The sequence below is a fragment of the Mustela nivalis genome (assembly GCF_964662115.1).
Source record: "Mustela nivalis genome assembly, chromosome: 3".
NCBI lineage: Eukaryota > Metazoa > Chordata > Mammalia > Carnivora > Mustelidae > Mustela > Mustela nivalis.
This window is the reverse complement of record NC_139022.1, coordinates 100,559,829-100,585,792: the sequence shown is the minus strand read 5'-3', so window position 1 is coordinate 100,585,792 and position 25,964 is coordinate 100,559,829. Positions and strand designations below refer to the sequence as shown.

General features: G+C 42.7%; 1 protein-coding gene across 3 annotated transcripts in view; it reads left to right on the top strand.

Annotated features, from left to right (window-relative positions):
* Positions 1-25,964, top strand: part of KCTD16 (potassium channel tetramerization domain containing 16) — a 317,274-nt gene that overhangs the window by 11,334 nt on the left and 279,976 nt on the right. For 2 of the 3 annotated variants that reach the window (XM_082726067.1, XM_082726068.1), the window contains exons 2-4: positions 52-158; positions 19,157-19,267; positions 23,158-24,316. In XM_082726067.1, coding sequence (XP_082582193.1) covers positions 23,485-24,316 — 832 coding nt within the window. In that variant the 5' untranslated portion in view covers positions 52-158; positions 19,157-19,267; positions 23,158-23,484. Of the gene's footprint in view, positions 1-51; positions 159-19,156; positions 19,268-21,881; positions 22,788-23,157; positions 24,317-25,964 lie in introns of those variants that run through there. The other variant, XM_082726066.1, reaches the window with a different exon arrangement.

The window sequence follows — 25,964 nt, the reverse complement described above, 5'->3', positions numbered from 1 at the left end:
TGTTTATCCTTTCATTCACTGATGGATATTTGGCATGTTTCCACCTTTCAGCTACTGTCAATATTGCTGCTGTGAACATGGATGTACAGGTATCTGTTCAAGACCCTGATTTCAATAACTTTGGATTATACTGAAAAGTGGAACTGCTAGATCATACGGTAATTTTTATTTTTTTACTTTTAACTTTTTGAATTTTTAAGAAACGACCATGGTACTGTTTTCCAGAGTAAATGCTCATTACATTCCCCCCAAAACTGCACAAGCTTTTCTGGTTTTCCACATCCCACCCAATATTTGTGACTTTCTGGGGTTTTTTGATGGTAACCACTCCTATAGGTGTGAGGTGATATCTTGTGGGTTTGGTTTGCATTTCCCTAGTGACTAGTGACGTTGAGCATCTTTTCACATGCTTGTTGGCCATCTGTATGGCTTCTTTGAAGAAATATCTATTCGGGAAAGTGCTACAAAGAGGCATTTTTAATTTAGCAGTTTCTTCCTTTGTATACAGAAAAATCTCAGCTGGCATGACATAAGAGCCATTTTCCCTACCTTTTCTTTGGTACACTATGCCACCACTTATTTAAGATCTGAATAATAGTGAAAAAATGGGCTTGTGTCCCATTTGTACATGTTACATCTCAGGCATTGTTCTAAGGACCTTACATATACTAACTTACTTAATCCTCAAAACACCCCTGGAAGGTGGATATTCTCACTGCCTGCAGTTTACAGAGGATGGTATGGAGGCACAAATAAGTAAGTGACTTGTCCAAAGTCCTGCAGCTGCTGAGCTCTAGTACCAGGATTTATACCTGGGCAGTTGGCTTCAGAGTCTGTGTGCTTAACCACATTATTTTTCCTCTCTGGCACCAACTAAATCACTTTTATATCACTCTTTTTATATCACCTACATTTTTTGTGAGATCTTCCTAAGCAGCTCTTCTATATAAGTTTATATGACTTGGATCACAGATAGTAAAGAACAAATGCAAGAGGCTTATGTTGTAAAAAGGAATTCATTGTCCCCATGGATGGCAAGTTCAGGGTACAGTTAGCTTCAGGTATCTTTGAATCCAGTGCCTCCGACAGTATTATAATCCCAGTGATCTCAGCAAATGCCATCAAGTCACACCTCTGGCTCTGATTGCACCCCATGCCCGTTGCTGGTGAATCATGGTGGCAGGGAATATGAAATACCCAAGTGAGTCATATGCGCACAACTGGAACAAAGGTGGCATCAACACGACCTGCACTCCAGAAACGTGGAGTGGGAGAGGGCTGTTCCCACAAAGTATTACTAGACATTCATTTACATTGAGGGAGCAAGGAGGCTGTTTTTCTTCCTTTTGGAACAAATACACAAGCAAAATTACTATTTTCAACAACATTTTGTTTATAATTGAGTAATAAAAAGCATTCATTTAGTGGGCACTATACACCAAACACTGTCCTAAGTATTTTACATATGTTGCTTGATTCATTCTCACAAGATCTCTGTGAGGCAAATGTTATTATTAACCCATTTTACTGATGGGAAAATTGAGGTGTGTAAGGGCCTGGGTGTACTTGGAAGAGAACATGCTAACTCGCCCTCAGGGATCTACTTTATAAGGGGTACAGCCACCATTCTCACCCAGGCAGACTGGCTCCGGGGTTCCTCTCCAATTGCATGATAACGGAGCTTGCTTGCCATGTATAGAAATTGAAGCTCACAAATTTCAGTGCCTGATACTTACTTCAGGAAAGACGTCAGGGACTCTCCTTTGGCCAACACAGCTTATACCTAAAAATTAGGGCATATACTAGCATCTAAAGTTTATAAATATATAATACATGTATACATGTATAAATATGTAGCCTATTGTACCAAGTTTGTGCTAGACACTGATTATAAGAAAATTGGGGGTGCCTGGGTGGCTCAGTCAGTTAAGCGTTCAACTCGTGATCTCAGTTCAGGTCTTGATCTCAGGTCTTAATCTCAAGGCTGTGAGTTCAAGCCCTATATTGGGCTCCACATTGAGCATCAAGCCTATTTAAAAGAATTTTTTGACTAATTATACCTGTTCAGAATATAAGGGGATTTGATTAAAAATTTTTAAAAATATTATCCAAACTATTATTCACAACTAGTCATCATCATAAGTGGTGACCATTTTATTCAGAAGAACTTGAGTAGCACTTAGTTTTGCATTTTTTAAAATAAACATAGCTGCTAGGGCACCTGGATGGCTCCATTGGTTGAGTGTCTGACTTTTGGTTGTGTCACGAGATCAAGCCCAACCGAGGGCTCCGAGCTCAGGGGGGTGTCAGCTGGAGAGTCTCCCTCTTCCTCTGCCCCTCCTCCCACTGGTGCGTGCTCCCTCTCTCAAACAATAAATAAATCTTTTTTAAAAAAACAAAACAAAGCAAACCCCAAAAACATAGCTACAGAGTCTCTCTCAAAACTTTTCACCTATTAGAAGAAAGCAAAAGGAGTTTTTTAACAGTTTGCTGAGGCAAGGACTAAGTTTTCTTCCTAGGGCCCACATTTTTCTCCTCAGGGCACTCCCGAAGAACAAAGTGTCAAAGGCAAGATTCCAAAGATATGTTAAAATCCTACTATCTTTCCAACAAGATCTAAGATAAAAGATTCTGTTTTCCTTTAGAACAGTCGTCCTGTAAAGGAGTGATAAAAAATTGCACTAAACAGCAGTTCTCCTTAATGAATTGGAAGGAGGCAGAGGGTCATTCTAGAGCCAGTTTTGCCACTAGATGTGTAATATGAGGATTTTAGCTGTTCTTGGCCTCAACTTCCTCAACTGAAAAATGAAAGAACCAGACCTGGAATGGGGATATGTCAATGTAGCCACTCATCCAGTGACTGTTTATTGAACACAGTGCCAGGCACTGTGCCTGATGCCGGTGATGGGTTCCGGTGATGAACAAAAATGGATATGATTCTTGTCTTGGAGAGCATTCAGTGCCCCTGGGGGAGACACACCTGAGTCCAGTAATCACCCATCTGATGGTGAAAAGACATCTCAGGACTTTTCAGTTCCTAAATTCCAGATGCACAGAAACATACACGAATGGTTCCTAAAACACAAAACGTCATATATTTATTTGAGAGATCTGATGAATGCCATTTTATTTTTTAGACTAACTTTCTTTCCAGCCTGTTAGCTATGGATATTGCAAAATACTCATGATGATTTTCTACCTGTCAATGACATAATGCATTGTCCTGGCTCATTATTGTAATAATAGTTACTATGCATATTGAAAGCACTTCAAGTGATATTTCCATCTTCCTTTTTCATCTCATTCTTAATCTTTTGTTTTTTAAACAAGAAGAGATTGAGAAATAGTAGGATCTTACTCTAAAGTCTCTGACAGCAGTTGTGATGTCAATGTTTTTTTTCTTCATATAAAATTTAGAGGGAGAGAGAGGTGTTGCTTATTTTGATTGCTATAATAAAATATCACTTGGGTTCCCCCTTTTCCTTCAGATTTAAATTTTATTAATAAAAAATGGGGCAAGATGTGGAATGTGATGTCCTTACTGAATCATTAATGACTCAAGGCGAACAGGAGATAGGGCTTTGTAATTGCTTACTTGTTTATCAAATTCCTTCTTTGGCAGCCGATCTCTGGAATGCTTCATATAACACAAGTCAGGTTGTTAATTAAATCTTCTGTAGAAGTTTTAGGTTTATCTTGAAAAATGATCCTACGGGTTCCTCATGCCTCTAATTGGGCTGAAGTGTGAGGGGAGGAGAGCCAACCAGTAGTAACCTGTTTGTAATATTTTTGTCAGCAGCGATTCTACCTCAGGCTGTGATTTCAGGAACGGATATTTGCTTCCCTAACCACCCCTTCCACCCCACCGGAAGTGGATGTGATTGGTTTCGTGCATAGCACACTTTCCTCTGAGTCCAGCTTATGCATACATGCTAGGCTCACACATGCATTTACATATCTGCACATGTTTCTCATTAGGGGAGAAAGAGGCTCTGATCATCTGTAGTCCTAGGTTTCTCACTCTTTATCACAACAGCAAGGCTGCTTTTATATAAAGGCGGTTAGGCAAACGTTTCGGTTGAAAATGAACATCCACATTTTAAGATTTCATCTGGCTTTTTCTGTCAATGAGATAGATCCTTGTCTTCAAATTCTCCTTTAGTACTTCTGAAAAGCTAGTAATATTTGCCTTGTGTCACTCTCAGACTCACAGTTATCTAGCACGAGGGAATCACCAATGTCAAGTTCTCATCTTAGATTTTCTTTTTCCCAGTGCCTTCCAATAGCAGGTCCTTGAGAATATAAAGTTGGGTTTAATAGTCCGGTTTTCCAGTGCACTTTAGAGTTATACATCTGGAGGTGAGTTTTCTCATCCCATATTTTTTTTCTTGACCTCTGAGGACAGGTAACCGAAAGTGATGGTTCTTAAAGAGGACATTTCAGCCTGTGGCATGTTTGTCATTGGGCAGCATCAGTAAAGGACTGGAATAGGGGTAGGGGGTAGAGAAGGGATGGGTGGGAGGGTGTATGTGACTTGAAAACACGAGAAGGGTGATGTGATACTGTTTTTCCCAATCTAACACTGCACCCCCTCCCACACCCCTGTACACACCAAGGTTGAGAACCAACACTACACTGTAGCCTTCAAAAGCTAATCCTCCTACACAGAAGTGCCGAAAGGAAGAGAAAATGTCCACTGTACACAGTATAATCAAGGACAAGCCCTGAAGTCATGAAGTGGGGACCTAGTGGCAACACTGATTTGCAAGAATTTTGATGAATATGATTTATAACAATGGTATCAATGCATTTACATAGACTTTTCAGGCCTTCTGAATGATGCCTGTAAATAAGACTATATTATACTTCAACCTATTGGAGTAACAACTCTGAATGTATTTAATACGTAGGTCTACACCTCCTTGGGGGACCACATACTATTTCAAAATGTGTATGAGGTCAATAATCTCTAGAAAATGTCGAATAGGTACATAGAATTTTACATACAGTTTTGGGGGGGGTTATGAATTTTGTGAAGTTCATCAGCAGACAAGGTTAAGAATGGGGTGTTTGAGGGAAATCATGCTAGTAAGGGGATGCAGGTTTCCTGCCTGAGCCTCTGTGCTCTCAGCTGCCTGCACAGTGCACATGACCTTTTGGGTGGAGAGCCAGCATCCTTTCCCCATTCCTCCTCCATTATAACATGGCATGGGGAGCTCACCTTACTTCACCTGGTTGTCACGTTCCTCACCCGCCTCTGAGGGTAGTCACGGTAAATTGCTACCTGACTATTTTTCTTCCTTCTCCAGAACAGTTCTAAAGACTTCGTGCGGCCCCTATGTCAGAACTACCTCCTTTGTGCAGGATGAGGCTGACAAACCACAGCCTGTGAAGGCAGCCTGTGAAGGATTTCTGGGGAAATCCACCAGAAAGAGGCTTGGGAAGGAACTGCAGATTCGTTGTGGCTAAGGGAGCCCAGAGAGAGTCATGAATTACATAAACACAAATGTCTGCCGTTTGATGACCCCCCCCCACCGCACCCCTGGTCAGGCACTTAATCACTCTTTCCTCTGTGTCTCCTTAACTCCACTATACCTCAATTATAGCTCCTATTGCTGTGCTGGGATTATTTGTTTATGAGTCTGTCTCTCTTACCAGACTATGAGCAATTCCACGACTTATTTATCTCTGTACCCCAATCTGGTGTCTGGGTGAAGAGTGCAGGCTCTGGAGTCAGACTGTCTGCAATCAGATCCATGCTCTGTGCGTGTGAATAGGATGACTGGGGCAGGCTACGTTATTTAGTAGAGCCCTTGGTTTCTCTCTTTCTCTTTTTTTTTTCTTTTCCTCCCCTCCCCTTCCCTCCCCTTCCCCTCCTCCCCTCCCCTCTTCCCCTCTCCTCCTCCCTTCCTCCTTCCCCCTTCCCCTTCCTCTTTTCCTCCTTCCGCCTTTCTCCCCTTCCTTCCCTCCTTCCTTTCTTTCCCTCAATTTCCTTTGCACCTAAAAGTGTCACCCTAATGCTATTTATTGGTTAATTGTGAAGAATAAGTGAAATCAGGCTTAGCACAGTGAAAGTCTCTATACATATAATAATAGGCATTACTATTCTATCTATTACCGTTAGTATTGATGGCTGAATATCAGTACTTACTCTAGTTCACCTGCCAAGAAGAAGCCTTTTAGGCTTAAACTACCAAAGAGCGCACATTTCTCCCAGGGCTCTCCTTGTCACCCCTGCCCTCTTTGCTTACTGACGCCCCTCCCCTGCAACATAGTAATTGATCTCCTCCTTTGTCATCCTGTGCTCATCGTCATCTGACACCTGCTCTGTTTATTTGATTATAGTCTCAAATGTAAACTCCATGAAGGAGATTTGGTTACTTGGGTTCACCAATGCCTAGAGCAATGTCTGCCTGGCACATAGAATATGCTCAACCAATATTTGTTGAATGAATGAATGAATGAATGAATGAGTGGAAACATGGACACAACAACACACTTAAAGCATCTTCACCCTTCTTTAGATGAGTCTTGCTGACCATCACTCAATGTCATGCCCTAAATGGGCACAATTCTTCACTTTGCCAAATGGTCATAGAGCAGCTTTTTTTTTTTTTTTAAGATTTCATTTATTTATTTGACAGAGATCACAAGCAGGCAGAGAAGCAGGGAGAGAGAGGAGGAAGCAGGCTCCCTGGGGAGCAGAGAGCCTGATGTGAGGCTCGATCGATCCCAGGACCCTGGGATATGACCCGAGCTGAAGGCAGAGGCTTTAACCCACTGAGCCACCCAGGAGCCCCCATAGAGCAGCTTTTACCTTGATTTCTCTTTCCTCCATGACTGGGGTGGGGAGGGAAAGATATTTGCTGCCTGTTAACAAAAACTGAAAGGTTTAGAACTTTGATGTCAAAGCCACACCCTTCAGCAGGGGCTGAGCTGAGCAGAAGGGGCCCCTTTGAGAGGGGACAAGGGAGGAGGCAGGACAGGGGTGGGAGTAGCTGTTGTTGAGAAACTTGTTCCTGTCAGGCCTCCTCAGAAACTCAGTCACTACTCCCAGTGGAGAGATTCAAGTGCAAACTCCTCAGCAGTCCTCCCACTCCTCCTCCACAGGTACCTTCTGTTGTAGCCAAACTGGATCATGCCCTGTTCTTTCCCAGCTTCCATACTCCTGGTTGTGCCCACACTTAGGCTTCTGCATGCGTGCACACACACACACACACACACACACACACGCAGGCACACACCACACACACACACACACACACACACACACACACACGCAGGCACACACACTCCTTCAACTGGTTTTTTTCCCCTTCTGTATGGTACCTTTTTTTTTCTAGACTCTACGATCCTTCAAGGTGCAATTACAATACTGTCTCGCCAGGATATTTCCTCCAATTTCTCTCCCATTCCTCCGCTTTAGACTCTGGAGGCAGTCAGCTGAGTTCTTCCTCAGATTCCTTCAAGAATTTTTACCTGTCTTTTGGGGGTACTTGCTAGCTTTTCCCCACACTGAGCTATCTCCAGACTTGTCTGCTAAATTGTCTTGAGGGCGGGGACTCTTTTCTCTATTTTCTGTGTGAACCAGATACTCAGTGAATGTTTCTGAGTGGGGCTCTCGGTTTACAGCTGAATATATCCATTTTCCTAGCAGTACAAAAAAAAAAAAAAATCCTTAGGGCATGTCTGATGGTAACATTTTATTTATTTTCAAAGGTTTTATTTATTTATTTGAGACAGAGAAAGGGAGAAGCACAAGTTGGGCAGAGGGAGAGGAAACAGCAGACTCCCCACGGAGCAGGGAACCTGATGCCAGACTCCATCCCAGGACCTCAGGATCATGACCTGACCTGAAGCAGACACTTAACCGACTGAACACCCAGGCACCTTGATAACATTTTGAATATAACTTGTTTTTCTCATACGGTCAGTACAGATGAATTTTTTCACCATCTGTTCTGTAAAAGGCAAAACAATAACTAATGTGCACATAGAGCTGGGCTTGTATTTCTTGAGACCTGGGGGAGAAGTGGTCACTCTCTGGGAAAACTCCTCCTTAACTTTGTTTTCAGGCGGGAGACTTACCAAGTGAAAGAAACAAGCAGCTGGCTGAGATTCCCTTTGAGATGGTAGGTAAATCACCAGGGTTACTCAGGATAAGGTGCAGTTTCTCAATGCCTTAAGCCTATGCAAGTTATCACTCAGTGATAACACTGCTCCCTTCTGTTCCTCTGGATTGTTAGTACCGGGGCGACTTCTGCAGGCTGGTTTCAGGATGCTGATGTGAATTATCAGTTTCCAAGAAATGCTTGCTTAAGGCAGAAAGGAAAAGGAACACATAGGGTTAGTGTGAGCCATGATTTTATTCTTTCAAGTTTTCTCTTCTGAAACACTAAATTTTGTTGGGAGGTATTAATTCAGATACACACACACACACACACACACACACATGCATATTATATTTCAGGGGAACTAATGAAGTAAAAAATCATAACAAAATTATTTCAGGAGAACGAATAAAGTACAAAATCATAACAAAATTAACAAAATCCTAACACAACTTCCTTATTTATTTGTACTCTAAGACTTTCCTTAATCTTTTCTAGTTCCTCAAACTTCCCTATTCCTTCCCTTGAGAGTTAAATGTCCCCACTGGTCAATGCATGGGGACTCTCATTTCAGACAGAACCTCCCAGACTAAGAGCACTTATAAAGCCATGGAAGGTGTGCTTTACATACCAAAGGCCAACACCACTTCCTCCACAAAACACTGTGAAATGACTTACCTCAGAACTTTTGAACTGCTTTGTAACTCTAGTTCCCTTACCTTGCAAGTCCATTTACATATCTCTAAAGCCCTTGAGACTGGATAACATAGGGCTGTGAATCTACACCCAGAACTTTAGACTTGATTCTAAAAACAACGGGGGGAGCCAATTAAGCTCTGTAGGCAAACGATGTCATCTTTGGAAGGCTGGCACTGTCAGCTTTGTGTTGAATGAACCAAGATGAAAAAGCTTGGGTAGAAGAACAGGAGCAGATCCACATGTAACACGGCAACCAGTACTTGCACCATGTAACCAAAATCCTTACCAGTTTCTCCTCATTTATCCTCTCTCAAGCCTAGTCCAGCCACCAGCATCTTGTAACTGTTTTCCTAACTCATTGCCAGACAACCAATCTTGCTCCCCTATGTTCTGTTATCCCCACAGCAAGCCAAAGACAACTTCAAAAAACAGGTGACTTATTACAAGACATGATCAGAGAGGGAGACAAAGCATGAAAGACTCTTAACCATAGGAAAAAAACTGAGGGTTGCCCAAGGGGAGGTGGGTGGAGGGATGGGGTAACTGGGTGACAGGTATTAAGGAAGGCATGTGAGCAACGGCTGTTATATAAGACCGATGAGTCACTGAATTCCACCTCTGAAACTAGTAACACATTATATGTTAATCACCTGAATGCTTTTTTAAAAAAAAACTGCACACTTTTAATCATAATATGAAATGAAATGTGAATCTGATTTATTAAAAACAAGTGACTTGCCATCATACTTGGAATGAAGTCTATGCTCCTACCGTGTGCGTGCGGCCCAGCACAGCTGACTCCTCTCTGCTTCTCAGACCTATACTCTCATTTCTGCTCACTGGCTCTCACTTGCTGGCTTTGTTGGTTTCCTGAACAAGCCGTAAGTTTAGTCTGACCTCAGACACGTGAGCCTTGTTCATACCATTCCTCCCGTCTAGAGCATGCTGTTCCCAGAACTTCACGTAAACAAGTTGTCTTCTTGCTTCAGCTCAAATATCACTTCCTCAGTGAGTCCCAACCTGTGGTGCTTCATCCTCTTCTCTTTGCCTCCCCACTCCCAGCCCAAGAGATTCTTTTTCAAATCACCTGGTTCTATTTTATTTATAACCCATATCACTATTGGAGATTATCTTTCTCATTTATTTGCTTACTTGCTCAAGATGGAAGCTCTGTGAGGTCAAGGATCTGGTCTACCTTGTTTATCTCAGGGTCCCCAACGCAGGTTTTGCTGCACCTTGTTCATGGTGAATGCTTGGTGATTATTTGTTGAATATATGAATCTGGGTAAAAGGTAAAGAAGAAAGGCAGGACAAGAGGAAGTGGAAGAGAAGAGACACCTGAAAGAATTATAGAAGAGATAGAGTGGCTCAGTTTGATTATTGGATATCAGGAGCCAATGGAAAGGGTAGGAGAGGTAATGGGTTTTTACCTGGAAAGTAGAGGAAGACCAGTGATGCCATTAACTCAAGGAGAACTTGGTGGAATATAATGGATGGGAGTGGCAGACAAATATTTGGCTTCAGCCTTGAGTGTGAGATGTGTTGGGTCTGTGCAAAACAGCCCAGTAGGTATGTAGAAATTGAAAAGAGGCCAAGGCTAAACATTTTGATTTTGGAGTCATTTGCACTGTGATGATAGTCCATGGAGACTGAATTTTGCCAATGGGGCAAAGCATCTGGGATGAAGAGAACTTTAAAAATGTACAGATTTTTGTCTAAAGATCCTTGTGTATAAGAAACCATGCTGGTACAGGTGACATCTAACAAATGAGGAGCAAGGGCTGGTGTTTCACGGGACCTGGGTTGGAGACACTAACAATTTGTCAGGTAAAGAGTGACTGTGCTCTTCGACAAGGAGCCTGACAGCACTGCCATACGGTGCCCTCTGACCTGCCCCAAATAGCTCTAGGTTAGAGGTTGTGTACACTGAAGCCATCCGCGAGACTGCTCTGCTTCCTTCCCTTCAACTCCGAGAGGGGTATCCAGAGAGAGAACTGGGTAAACTTAATGATGAACCTCTATCCTCTGATCTAGGCAGTGTATAATCTTAAACAATTTAGGGGGAAAGAGCATGAAGGAAAGCTACATTTCTTGAGCACCCACTGTGGATTTGGTGATGAACTTGGCACTCCATATACATTCTCCTATTTAATCCTCACAAAATCTCTAATAAGGAATGATGATTAGTACCCATTTTACAGATGAGAAAACTGTGACTAGAGATGTGATATAATTTTCCCAAATGGTAAATGATGGAGCTGGAATTTGGCCCCAGAACAGCCCGATCCCAAAGCCCACATTTGGAACCACTAATGCCTCCCTGGGTACGAAATAACTGTTTTTAGCCCTTAAAGTTTATTGCCGTATTTCTTTGTAAGTTTCTTTCCCTTTCCATCCCAAAGTTTGTGAATATTAGGTCAACAAATCAGGCAAACCTTTTTTTTTTTTTTTTTTTTTTTTTGCATTAAGAAAGGTAACCAAAATTACTCTGAGGTTGTCCTTTTGTGCTGAACAACAGTTAACTCTTATTCTTTTATTAGATCTCCTGTGTGTTACACAGTTGCCTTAAAGAACTGCTATCGGTTACAGACGGTCTACTTTCCCAAACCCTCAGGATATCCTTAATTACCAGGTTTGTGGGGTATCTGAAATAAAAGAGTGCTCTGGATCCTCCTGCATTTCCATCCCCCAGTCTTAACTAGATGCCCATCGCATTGGTGGTGGGAGCCTGCTCCTGGAAATGGTCAGTTAGTTCAGCAGGTGGTCTCCCAGATTCCCGCGGCATGATACCGCGGGGCGGTGCAGCTGCCGTCACACTTCACCAATGGCCCTTCTTTCTTGCCTAGTCTCCTGAAGCTATGATAGGCCTCTGGCCTAATGTTTCTTCTTTTTATCCTCAGTACTGTTGTTGGCCCATATTTCCAGGCAGTGGTGAGGCTCATGCTGCCGTGCAGAATGTCAAAGGATTTCTGCCAAGCAACATCTGTCTGGTGCTCTGGGTTTCATAGACTATGTCCTTGGAGGCATTTGGAGCTGTTGCAGTGAGGCCTGCTTGCTGCCATTCAGGTGCCTCCTTGGTCTCTTATAGAATCCGCAGCACCATCACTTACATGCCTTTTGTCAGTCATCTGGAACCACGGTCCAGTGGCACAAAAGTCATGGCAGAAAGAGGGAACTCGTGGAGTAAATAAATAATGGGGATGGGGCCCTCAAATGTCTCTTCGTCTTTGTTGGCTGAGAATCAAATATAAATCAGCTGTAGGGACTAGTGCTGTAATGGGCTTACATTTATATCCACATATAAAATATTTCTGAGACAATCAGGACTCTTAATGAATCAGTCCAGTTTGGGGCAGTTCTAAATGTGTTCTAAATGAGTGCCCCGTAAATGTGTAGTGATGCAAGGTGGCACTTCCTTTAGTCCATCTATATTTTATGAATGGGCACTTTGCGCTAGGCATGAAATGGCTCTATTCTTGTTTGCACCGTGCCTCTCTCGTGGAGCTCCTTCCAGTTCTTTCCACAGCAATCACTGCTTGGTCCAGGCTGCCGTAACCGATCTCCACGTTGGACGTATGGTGCTTTCCTTTCAATGGCCCCACTGGATTATCAGCTTGTTGAGGGTGAGACTCATGTCTGATTCATCTTTGCCTCTCCTACAGGGTCTCACGTAGCTCTTTGTACACACAGATAGGTAAATATATGAGTAAGTGAAGAAGATCAAAGACATGAGTCAGGAGAGGGATTTTAAAGGAGTTGAAAGCTGCTTTTGTTGGGCTCCCTCAACCTCAGCTGTTGTGACTAATTGGGTGTCTGGGGAAGGACTCTGCGTTGGCTCTGATTAGGCAGTGGCTCTGCAGGTGAAATTTTTGGGAGGAGGGAGTTATTATTGTGAGGCGCTGATGTTCTCAGCCTGGCCTCTATTGGTTACTTTCATTGGCAATTTCTTTCTTTCTTTACACTTGTAGGCATAAATACCCGTAGGCAAAATGGCAATGTAAGGAGTGCATTTGCCTACTCTCTTTGGTGCAGATAAGAAATCCATCACTTCTTCATCCCTAGCCCATGCATCTAATTTTTTCACCTGAATTTATGATTTTATCTAATATCCCATTTGGGGGTAATCTCAGCCTCCATGTCCAGTATTATTGCACTTCAACAACATAACTGCTTTTAAAATTTTATTTAAATGTGTGAAAAATCCAAGGGGCTGGTTGAGAGATACCAGGTTGAATCCAGTTTCTATCAGATACATAAATCTTTTTTTGTGTCACCCCGTTTGTTCATCGGCATTCTTTTTCCTGATGAATGGCAACCAGCTATCTCAGGAAGATGTATGACACTGGCTCCATTTCAAATAATTGTCTGATATCCTCCGGCAGCCATTAGAAACACACACTGCAAACCAGCCTGTCATTTCAAGAGACCCTAGGGTAATTGGGAGATGTGCTTGAGGTTCAGATCATGGTCTATAAAGGTAACATACAATTTCTTTGGCAGAAGCAGCGCTAATCTGCATTGTACGGGAAAGCGTGATGTTTCCCAACTCACATTTAAATTGTGTGGTGTAGCCCCTAAAATCTTGTGCCCAGTGTGTGTCTCTGTAGGTCAACCATTACCAGGCCTTCTAACCACACACCCCATGCCACATACCTTTTTGGGAGGATGCAGAGTGACTGACACATAAATTGGCTGGATTAGAATTCCCTGGTATCTTTTCAAGTTATTTTTTTTGAAGTAAATTGCATTTTTTCCCCAGCATCGAGGCACTTAATTTTTTTTTTTTAATTGTTCTGAGGAGAGTCTTATCCCAAAAGCAGTTTCTTATTTCTAAAAGCTTCTAAATTCTGGAACATAAACATATAAATTTGTATTACTCATCCTTTTGGATTCATGAAGGGCTAATTCTCTATGCTGAGATGCAAACTTTTTATTTTTCATCTCTGAAATCATTATTCCATTTGAAACCAACATCTCAGGAGTAAAGAAAATTGGAGATGCCACGTCAGATCAGACTCTTGTTGTATCCAGCCAAAATTTCTGGATACCCTTGTCCCAGATAATAGCTTATTCATTCATTCATTCATTCATTCATTATTTATGAATTCATTTATTCATTCACTTCTTAATCTTAACAGTCCTTGCACAAATACTTACGGAGTGCTTACTCTGTGCCAGGCCCAGAACCAGAGTTAGAATATAGTGGGAATCTGTACTAGGAAGTCCTTGTTGTGCCATGCGGTGTCAAATGCAAATATTGGGCACAGACTAAGGGTGTTTAATAAAAGGAACTATATGGCTGAGTAAGTTTGGTGTACTTAAAAGGGGGCTTTGGGTTCAAGCAGGCTTGGTGTGACCTATTGCCAATAACCCAACCTGTTGGAGGCTCTTTTATTCTCCCCACAATGCCAACAGTTGAAAATTGCTGTAGGAACCGGAAAAGATAATGTATGTGAAAATGTCTGGCAGTCTGGACCAGTTTCATTTGTTGATTTTATTAATTTGTTTGGCCTCAGGCACTGACATAGATATTTTAAGAAAGTGGCATCAATGAAATTTTGAAACTGAAAATTTTGTTATGTCTTGCTCTAGCTGGGGTGTTCCTTTTAATGGTTCTTTTTTTGTTCAGTCTAGTTTGACTCCAAACTGGGTACACACATGACCCATTTGCAGTGGTAAGTGCAGAAAGGCTGTTTTTCTGCAGGCAGTTGATTTCTCTGGGACCTGACCAAATGAACAGATCCCTCCTAGCATGGAAAACTCAAATGTTTTGGTGAAGAAACTGAAATCAGGGGTGCCTGGGTGGCTCAGTCGGTTAAGGGCCTGCCTTGTGTTCAGGTCATGATCCCAGAGTCCTGGGATCGAACCCCGAGTTGGGCTCCCTGCTCAGTGGGAGGTCCGCTTCTCCCTCCCGCTGCTCTTGGGCTCTGACTCTCTCTCTCTCTCTCAAATAAATAAATAAAATCTTAAAGGAAAAAAAAGGAAACTGAAATCAACTGTTTTATGTTCCCAACCAACAGTTCATTCCAATATGACCCTGTCAGCTTCTTAACACATTATTTTATCGGGCCAATTTGAGGATACACTCTTGCTCCTGCAATTAAATTCAACAAAGATGTAGTGAGCCCCTTCAAAACAGGAACTCCTGTGCTATTGGTCAGAGAGCAAGATGAATGACAAATGATGCCTGCCCAGTGGGTTTCTTGCACATCATTCAAAAAGCAGGGGGAAAGTGCACTGGATACCAAGCAGTGTTTCAGAGCATACAAGAAATCCCCAGCTTTGACTCCTCAAGTCTTCTAATAATTCAGTTTTGTTCCTTGAATGAAATCCTTCCATTTGTTATTCGGTCTTTGTCCTTCTGTCTTCCTGCTGTGCCCCATCTGCAGATGCCACTGGTAAGATTCATTTCAACCTATGAGACTGACATGTTTGGATTTAGCTGTGAAAAATGCCTTCTACAAACAATTGCTACACCAGAGGGACTGTGCTGAATCACCGCAAAGCGATGTGAGATCTTTTGAACGAGCCAGCCTGTTCATTTGCCTTCCTCCATGCATCATCCGATGAAAGGCACAGCTACTTACTAAGGCTGGAGAGGATGCTTTTAAATCAACTAATTGTCCATCTCCAAGGACAAGTGTGCTTAGGGTTTCAGTATCCTTTTCCTTTCTTCTCTTCCCCTGCTTGAAGGAAGAAGCAGACTTTCAGAAAAGGGACCAGTCACATCACCAGCATGAATGAGTAATGTGGGACAGTTTCCATCCCTTTGTCCACACAGACCCGGGGCATAGGTGCAGGGAGCAGAGGGGACAGGGGCAGAAGAGGTGATCGAACCAAGTATAAATATAATCACATTGGCCATTACTTATTGAACATTTGCTGTATTCCAAGCACTTTCAGAACATTCTTTAATCCTCACATCAGTCCTACAGAGTAGATACTTTTATTTCTAATGTATACATGCGGAGAACATCCTGGGAGAGGCACAGTGATTAGGTCAGAATCCTGGAGCTGGTACTTTCCTCTTTCAGACCTGACTCTGCCTGAATCTAACACCCACTCCTTTTAATTGTAACTGGGATTTTCAAGCTCTACTCCCTGTAAGTCGTTGTAGGGTGTTTAATAAATTCCATTTATGCATGTATGAAACTATTCAGAAAAAAAAAATGCAACTGCATTCTAGAGACCAGAGGCATACTATTGCAATTTCTGACCAGTTGCTTTTTTTTTAAATAAACATTTTGACTTAAGACCTAAGTTTGTTCTGTTTTTTTTTTTTCCTATAAAGATTTTATTTATTTATTTGACAGACAGAGATCACAAGTAGGCAGAGAGGCAGGCAGAGAGAGAAGGGGGGAAGCAGGCTCCCTGCTGAGCAGAGAGCCCAATGAGGGGCTCGATCCCAGAACCCTGGGACCATGACTTGAGCCAAAGGCAGAGGCTTAACCCACTGAGCCACCCAGGCGCCCCTGTTCTGTTTTGATACCACTTGGATCTGTTGCATATTTTGGAACAATGACAAAGATGTCCTTTGGAAAATGGGTGTCCTACGTAGGAGATAAAAGGTTGACAATTACTGACCTACAAATTTCTCCTTTGTCAAGAGATATATTGCATAATATGTAGCAAATGTAATGAAGCCTAAGCCAACGTGTAATACAACAAATAATACATGGGAAAGCATACTTCTAGGGAAAGAACTGCAGGGAGAGGCAAGAGTAGACCTCTTTTTTTTTTTTTTTTTTTTAAATAGTGATTTCTAAAATACCGCTTGTGTATTTGCTGGAATCAGTTGCTGGGTAGTTGGGCAGCTATATTCTATTTATCCCTTCACTTCCCACCTGGGCTGCATTCCACACTGCTGAGATCACAATTTCTAAGTACATATGTGTGTGGGTTGGCTTTACACAACCATGTGACCAAACAGTGCACTCCTTACTTTGACCATGTGCTCCAGAAAAACTTCCCAGTTTTGAAGGGAAACCCAGGGTCATCTGGGTGACTTCAGTCGGTTAAGTGTCCCACTCTGGATTTCAGCTCAGGTTATGATCTTTGCGTTGTGGGATCAAGCCCTGCATTAGGCTCCGCACTGGGTGTAGAGTCTGTGTTATGATTATCTCTCACTCCTTCTCCTGCTGCCCCTTTCCTCACCCCTCTAAAAAACAAACAAACAAACAAACAAACAACCCCAAACAAGTAAAATAAAAATAATTCTGTTTTGAAGGGAAACCTAAAAGGTGACCATGCACCCACACCTACTACAGAAATGTGTACCCTCTTTCCACTGTCACATGCTCACATCAAAAACCTTAAGCCCCTAATACAGTCAATAACATCATCTCATACTCGAATAGCACTACTTTCTGTTCAGATCAGCATAAACTTCTTTTAAAGCTCAGATCTTAAAATGACAGTTCCCTTGGAAGAACTTTACATACTTCCATTCAGAGGCATCATGCTGGTATGAACATCTTTAGCTATTATACGTATTTTATGAGAGTATAGTTCAAGAATATTTTCAGGAGAGACCAAGAGAAATGTCTAGGTTGAATGTTTGCTGTTATGTAAAACTTGGAGGTGGATTTGAGGCAACAGTGGGTAACCACAAAGGGTCTCCCCTTCCAACTTGAAGGTTATGCAGACCTAATCCAAATTCTCTCTTGCAAGGCGTTATATTAACGAGATCACTATTTGCTGCCTTCTTGCTCTGTCTCTTATATAGCAAATTACTGCCTGGTAAGTCTCTGACAATTTGGCAGCTGTATTTTATCTTTATTTTGCCATCAGTCACTGTAACTCTATAAAGGGAGACAGGTTCATTCTATAGATATGGAAGCAGAGGCCACCCTGAGGTTAAGTGGTCTGTTCAAAACATATGTGGACTGTGTAGGACCCAAAGCTGAAAACAGCTTCAGGCACCTGTCTGCTCACGAATCTAGAACTTTTTCATCTTTGCCTTCCATGGGGACGATTTTGTGTGTGTGTGTTTGTATGTGTTTGTGTTCAGAGACTGTATCGAATTCAGCTTTGTAGCATAAGTACTTGGAACTGTGTTGGACACACAGAGGCACTCAATAAATCCATGTGGCATGAATGAAAGTGTCCCGAGAAGGGAACATGGTAGGACAAAAGACAGTGGTATTTTCTTTTCTAACCACTGTTGTGCTATTTTCAGTTCCCATTCTCCCACCTTATCGCCTCCAACAAATCTTCAAATCCTCACATTATTAATACATATGCTTATAATAAGCAATGATCTTCACCTACACCTGCAGAGTGAGGAGAGTGAAGATTTTGGAAGTAGAACTGAATTTCAGTCTTTGGGCATCTTCTGTTAACTTCTTTATGCCTGCGCTTCAGTCTACCAATGACAAATGGAGTTACTTCCACAGCCATCATCGAGACTGCTGGTATTTTGCAAGCACATACCTAGGGCCAGACAACATGCTCAGGATCTTACATGCATCATGGTATTGAATCTGCACAACACACCTGGGAGGCAGGTCTTCCTGTTATCTTCATTTTACCCTGGCTCAGAGACGTTGAGCTCCTCCTCTAATGTCACACAGCCATCAGGCAGAGTTAGAAGAGGGATTGTAACTGTTGTGAGTTCTTGAGGGCTGGCCCTCCACAAACAGTACCTGTGTTAGGATAACAGTGATGATGCAGGAGACCTTGGGGCATGCGACACAATGAATGTATGGCATTTTGGTCTACATTTATGAGATCATTCCCTCCCTGATAACAAAGACAGTCAGCATAAAAGCTATCTCTGCTCCAGCGGGGAGGAAACTTAAGGATGTGTTAGGAGGTAAGGATGTGCAAAGTGAACACATTATTCCAAATTTATAATTGTCCGTTTGAGAATACACTCTTCAGCATTCAGCTATGGGGGTGTGTGCAAGTAGGGAACAGGAAACAGAGGCTAAGACACATTTTTTCAACTCCATAATCCACCCATGGTGTATCCAAATGTGCTATAGTCTTGACTATTACGGATGAAACATTCTCCCTTTCTCTTCCCCTAAGAGAAATCTGTTGCTTTATGTTCAGCCGTTGGGCCGAGTGGAGGATCCCACAATGTTTCAGCGGAGAGCTGCCAGAACAGAACAATAACACTAGCTGTGTTATCTGCTGACACGGAGGACAGGAATACGCTTACAGCCTAGAATTGGCTTCTTGCCTCTTGTTAAGGCACCAAGCAGCTGGGCTTACTGACAACCTCCCTGAGACACATGCGCTTACTCTAGCACTATTTAAATCTCTCTCTATGGTGGATTGCTTTGTTTCCTTCGAGCCTGTTACCTCTTTAATCTCACTTCTCATTTGTTTGGATCCCCTAGACTAAAGGAACAAGAAAATGTATGCATCAGAGGATGGTTACCCAGGCCGGTAGACCCCAGCTTGAAAAGGCTTTGAGCCAATCTGGAACCAAACCCCTGACTTCTCAAAAGGTGAGAGAGAGGCCCATGCAGTTTTGATTTCAGAGGCTCTGGGTAGATTAAAAGGTAAATAATATGCACATGGGGCGCCTGAGTGACTCAGTAGGTTCAGCACCTGACTCTTGATATAAGCAAGGTCATGATCTCAGGGTCTTGAGATGGGGCTCCCACCTTGGGCTCTAGGCTCCAGGTTCAGAGGCTCAGTGGGGAGTCTGCTTGAAGATTCTCTCCCTGTGCCCTTCCCCAAATCTCCTTCATGCAGGAAAGCTCTCTTTCTCTCTATAAAATAAATAAATAAATCTAAAAAAAAAAAAATAGGTAGTCTGACCTTTGAAACCCTGACCAATAAAGAGAACTCATTTTCAAAATTCAGAATCCTCTCAGTTAAATTATAAAATCTTCTAGACTTGAATTTAACTTAATATTGAAAACTCTTTAAAATGAATTGCTGGGATTTCTTCAAATGCGTAGTTTGAATTTTTTTTTTTTAAATTTGCCTCCTCGCCATTCCTATTCTAGAATATAAGCAGTTCAAAAAATTGATCATAATGAGTAGGCAGTGATCTAAACCCCGTCTTGCTACTTCACAGCTCTGTGACCTTGTGGAAATTCTTTCCCTCTCTGGTCCTCAGTTTATATATCTCTAAGATGAGATGGTAATTTCCATTTTCTCAAGTTCCTTTTGTTTTTCCTATTCTTATTTTCTTATCTCCAATCCTCACTTTCCTGCCAAACTGTCCCCAGAATAAATAAATTTAAAAAAAATATATATATATATTTTTAAATTTAATTTTAAGTAGAGGCTCCATGCCCTGTGTGGAGATCTCATGACCCTGAGATCAAGACTTGAGCTGGGATCAAGAGTCATATGCTTAACTGAGTGAGTCACCCAGGCACCCCTGTCCCCAGAATATTTTAAACCCAACCTCCAAAGCTATTGTTATGGTTTACTGGCCCATTCTGTTAAAAATAAAATGAAATGTTTGCTTATTTCTAACTACAACTAAGCCCAGTACTTACTAAGCATGTACTCAGATCTCCATTTTTTTCCTTTGTTTTGTGGCAACTAAATATTTATTTTGTCATCATGGTGAACAGTGTGTGTCTGGTCATACTTAAACCAACATAAAAACTTTTAAAGCAGGGACACCTGGGTGGCTCAGTGGATTAAGCCTCTGCCTTCAGCTTGGATCATGATCTCAGGGTCCTGGGATCGAGGACTCCTGCTTGGGCTCTCTGCTTGGCAGGGAGCCTGCTTCCTCTTCTCGTCTCTCTGCCTGCCTCTCTGCCTGCTTGTGATCTCTGTCTGTCAAATAAATAAATAAAATCTTAAAACAACAACAACAACAAACTTTTAAAGCAGGAAATATCTAACTTTTGGCCCGGGTAAGTGGTCAGTTACAGATCTGCACTGATAGCATATAGACACTAGATGGCGATATAAGTGCACCAAATAATAAATATTCCCTTGATTGGTCCGGTTTGAAAATCCCAATGATTAAGGCCATAACAGGTTAATACATTAGTTAAAGAAACAAAGTCAAATATAATCAGGTGTTGGAGTGTTGGCTAATATTCCATATGTGTTCAGTAACCTGACATTATTGAAAGAAAAGACTGTTAAACTAAAAATTCATTTATCCTGCTGCCGAGTCTATCTTTAATCTAATTCTTGGGGCAAGAGTTGGCAATAAACACATGATCCCTTAAAATGTACCTAATTCATACTTTCATCTCCGTTTTTGGCTTTTGCTTTTTTTTTTTTTTTTAATAGAAGTTATTTGGGATGGAGTGTGCCTCACATGTATTATTCATAGATGAAATGCTATATTCTGATTAGGAGGGTGAGTCCTAAGACACTGGCATTTTAAAGGAGAAATGGTCGACTTACTGTAAGCTGTTGGCTGGGCCATTATTGACTGGCAGGATCAACTGGAAGCACTTTGTTAGTGGATTAGGTTGCCCTGGAAATGCCTTCCTGAAACTCTAATGATGCACTTAAGGAAGCCCTCTGGGATAGGAGTAAAATGTCTCTTAGCCGGGTGTGTCTTCCACCAGAGTCCTCTTGGGATGAGGTGGGAGGGGGCTGGGGCATGTCCAAAGAGAGGCTCAGTAAAGACACAGCCCCAGAAAAAGATTGCAGGTACCAATTTCTTGCAGGTAAGCTGAGAGATAATGACTTGCTGATGTCAGCTGTGGGCTTTCTGCGAGTTCCAGTAGCTCATGTATTCTTTGGAAAGAATATCATTCATTCCAGAGAGACTCAGAATTTGCTGGGGGTGGGGAGGCACAGGGATGGAGAAGAAGGGGGCGGGGAAGAGGGCATCTGAAGGAGAACACGGTTTAATGCCCTTTGCTTGTAAGAAAGAGCCACTATGTAGCTTGAACATTGGGGTCCTTCGGTGTGCTTTCTTCTTTTCCTTTTTTAAATGAGCCTATGTGGACGGGAAATTTGCCCTTCAGCTGAAATTCAGTGCCTGTGCCAAGGGTTTGTTTGTACATTTTTCCAATGCAAAATCCCTTGTGTTCCTGTCACCGCCGGGGTGGGGGGTTATTTCTGGGGAATGGTGGCGGCGGTGGAGGTGTAAAAAGCAGGAAGAAGAGGCGAAGCGAAGGCCGTGGCAAACTACAGACTCGCGGGCAGGACGCTGAGGGAAGTGGCTGCGCGGCGCCGCGTCCCCGCCCAGAGCCGGGAGCAGGGGAGTCGCGTGTCGCGGCCGGTGCGCGGCGTCCCCGTGCAGTCCTGGCGACCTGTCACCGAGGACGACGTGACTCGGAGCTGCCTCCGCTTTCTCCAAGCCGTATTCCTTTAAGATGATGTAATAGTCATTTCCCTGGATGGTGTCTTGCCTGCGCCGCTGAAACAACAGCCCCCGAACTGCGCTGGGAACTGTGGAACCACCCAGCTCCGCCGGCCGCCGAAGCCCGAGCCCGAGCCCCCCGCGGCCCCTCTGCGCTGCGGCGGCCCGGCTCCCCGCGGCTCCCGCCGGCCTGCGAACATGGGAGTCCGTCTGCCCTTGCCGGCAGGTGGGGTGGCTACCTGGGACCCCAGCAGGGCACATCTGTCTTTCTTCCTGCTGCTGGGCTTTCCGAAAAGCTTCTAAGTCCCAGTACCTCTTCCAACTCTCCTCTGTTTTAAGGATTCTTTCTAAAGGTTTGATTTTTTTTTTCCTTCCCCTTTTTACTGGAGAAGCTTTGGTTGGGTATTTTTCTCTGCCTTGCTTCTTCGACCCAACCACCTCTCATCACGCTTCAACTTTTTTTGTGACTTGTTTCAACTTGAGACTGGGAGTGAATACATACCTATATACAAACATACAAATATACATTTATATAAATATTTATATATATATATATATATATATATATATATATATTATTTTGTAAGAGCACATCTCTCTGGCACTTTTCATTGATACCTCTGTCCTTTAACTCTTTGGGATTTGACAAGCTCCAGACTCTGGCTGTGGATTCTGCTTGCTTTGCAAATGGGTATCTCTTCACAGGAGCTGGGTTTCCAGCACTGACTAAGGTAAGTTCTGTGACTTATTGCTTTACCAGACCAGCTTGGAGGAGAAAAAAAAAAATCCCCTTTTAAAAGTTGAAAATCTTATATTCCTTCTTAAAGCAGAAATACCAGTAGAAATATTTTTAATACTAATGGCTGGAGATAGAGGCATATGGCTAAACATGTAGACACAAAATAGCTTGAGAGAAGCTACAATTTAGTTGAAGAATGGCTGAAATCAGTAGTTCCTGGGCTGCTTATGTAAAATAATCTCTCCCTCCCTCCCTCCCTACTTCCCTCCCGCCCTCTCTCCCTCCCTCTCCTCTCTCCAGTGGTGTCTCTTTTTCTGACTCATGCTGGGCTTGAGGAAATAATTTTGTCTCTTTTCCCTCAGACAGACCTCGGAGTAACTGGGGACTTGGCCTGCCTTGCCTACCGAGCTTGGGACAGATCTGATGGAGATGAGTTGATTACATTCTGTGAAGTAATAGCTCACCACCAGCCAGGGTTGAAACTACTTTTGCAGCATCACTTCACCTGTGGACTCTTCTGAATTTTGCCTTCTTGGGGAAAAAAAAAAAAAACTGGGGTAAGAGAAGGTCATTTTTAACAAGTTAGCTTCCTTCTCCCTCTTTGGCAAGTTGATGCAGAGGATAAGGCTGTGACTCCACTGGATTGCACCTTCAAATCACAATAGGAGAAGAGCAAGAAGAAAGGGACAATGGCTTTGAGTGGAAACTGTAGTCGTTATTATCCTCGAGAACAGGGGGCTGCAGTTCCCAACTCCTTCCCTGAGGTCGTGGAGCTGAATGTCGGGGGTCAAGTTTATTTCACCCGCCATTCCACATTAATAAGCATCCCTCATTCCCTCCTGTGGAAAATGTTTTCCCCAAAGAGAGACACGGCTAACGATCTAGCCAAGGACTCCAAAGGAAGGTTTTTCATTGACAGAGATGGATTCTTGTTCCGTTATATTCTGGACTATCTCAGGGACAGGCAGGTGGTCCTGCCTGATCACTTTCCAGAAAGGGGAAGACTGAAAAGGGAAGCGGAGTACTTCCAGCTCCCAGACTTGGTCAAACTCCTGACCCCTGATGATATCAAGCAAAGCCCAGACGAATTTTGCCACAGTGACTTCGAAGATGCCTCCCAAGGAAGCGACACGAGAATCTGCCCTCCTTCCTCAGTGCTCCCTGCGGACCGCAAATGGGGCTTCATTACTGTGGGCTACAGGGGGTCCTGCACCATGGGCAGAGAGGGGCAGGCAGATGCCAAGTTTCGGAGAGTTCCCCGGATTTTGGTTTGTGGAAGGATTTCCTTGGCAAAAGAGGTATTTGGTGAAACTTTGAATGAGAGCAGAGACCCTGACCGAGCCCCAGAAAGATACACCTCCAGGTTTTATCTCAAATTCAAGCATCTGGAAAGGGCTTTTGATATGTTATCAGAGTGTGGATTCCACATGGTGGCCTGTAACTCCTCAGTGACAGCATCTTTTGTCAACCAGTATACAGATGACAAGATCTGGTCAAGCTACACTGAATATGTCTTCTACCGTAAGTACAAAGGGTTCTTTTGATTTTTCATCCGTATCAATTCTCTTTTACAGATGTTCAGTCAGTGTCTAAGAAATACTATTTGGGATTTTTTTTTTTTTTAAACTCCTGAGTATAGGAGTTTAATAGCTAGAGTATTAGAGGTTCTAATTCAGGTCTCACATCTTATCTAAGGCAACTTTTATCTGTTTTATCAGTGACATCAGAGAATATTCAAAGGCCTATGCAATTGATACTGGCTTAGGTAATATGGGGATTGGAGGCAGACATGCATGTCTGTTTGCCAGACGTCGAACTGTGAGGAGAAGATGATGGTCGGAATTTGCCTGCTGGTCCATGGGAGGTTGGCAGACTCGGAGTGGATGAGGCGGTGCTGTCCATTCTTTACTGTGAACTTCGGGATCTGTAAAGCTGTTTGCTGGAGACTTGCTTTCTTCAGGGGCGGTGAGAACACAAATGGCTTGCACAGAATGACGTGGTCTCGGCTAGATAGATGGCAGTATAGGCTGACAAAAGACCCCCAGGCTCCCCCACCGCATCTGAAATTTGCCTTTAAAGGCTTTACACTTCTGCTGTTTGGTTCTTTAGCATTTTGTACTGAGACTTGAGTGGCACCACAGACTTAATTAAACTGAACTTCATCTAAGACCCATCCAAAAGTAACTAGATCTTTCAGAACTGTCAATCACAAGCAGAGATCCTCAGACACCTGAGGTGATAGAATTATGGACATAAAAGGAAACCAGAGGGGAAAAAAGGAGTGGAAACAATTGTTCTGGGGCGTTTTAAGTAGGCATTCCTTAGAGGTCAGTCCATTGGCTTAAATGACGATTTATGCTACAGATTAGTTTGTTTTATGAAATGGCATCTCTCTAAATAAACTATAAGCCATTGATCTCTGAAGGGAGAACAGTAAATCAGTCTGTAAAGTTTCGTGCTTGGTTTAACAGTGGGTTTTCAATAGGGCCCGGGAGTTGGGTAAAGTGAATTGCATCAGAAATGTTTCCATGATAGCATTCACATTTCCTCTCTTCTTATTTTAAGGCAAATCCATAAATTTGGGGGATTAAAATGTCTAAGATTTTTTTAGGGACTGATGTTTGCCTATGGTTGTGTTTCTTCATGTGGAGATGGTGCTGGGATCCGTGGTAAAGAGGCCGGTGGCAATCTGGGTTGTTCTGTGCTGGGTTATCACCCCTTAGATTTTTAGAAGTGGGGACACATAGATTGTGTGGACAGGACAGCCTGTGGAGAAAAATGAAGTCAACTATCAGTTCAGGAATGTCTTGTTGTGTAATAACAAGCATTATTTGATCCAACAACCCTATCAATGGCCTTTATCTATAATCTGCATCTTCCTTGATGCTGGAGCTTAGTCACCAGATTCTGCTTGCTTTTTTTCTTGGGTGTGGAGATAAGACTTGAGCTTTTTAGCCTTCTGTGAAGGAATCTGACATTATCTGTAATTCTGAAGAACAAATATCTGTTCCTAACTTTTTGGAAAGCTGCATCTTAGAAAGAGTTTAAATCTAGGTTTGTGATCTTTACTTTGTTCTCCAATTTTTAATATTTGAAAATAGCTTAAGAAGCTTTGGGCAAGTAAATCAAAACATACCAACCATAACCCCTGCCCCCCCAAAAGGACCAC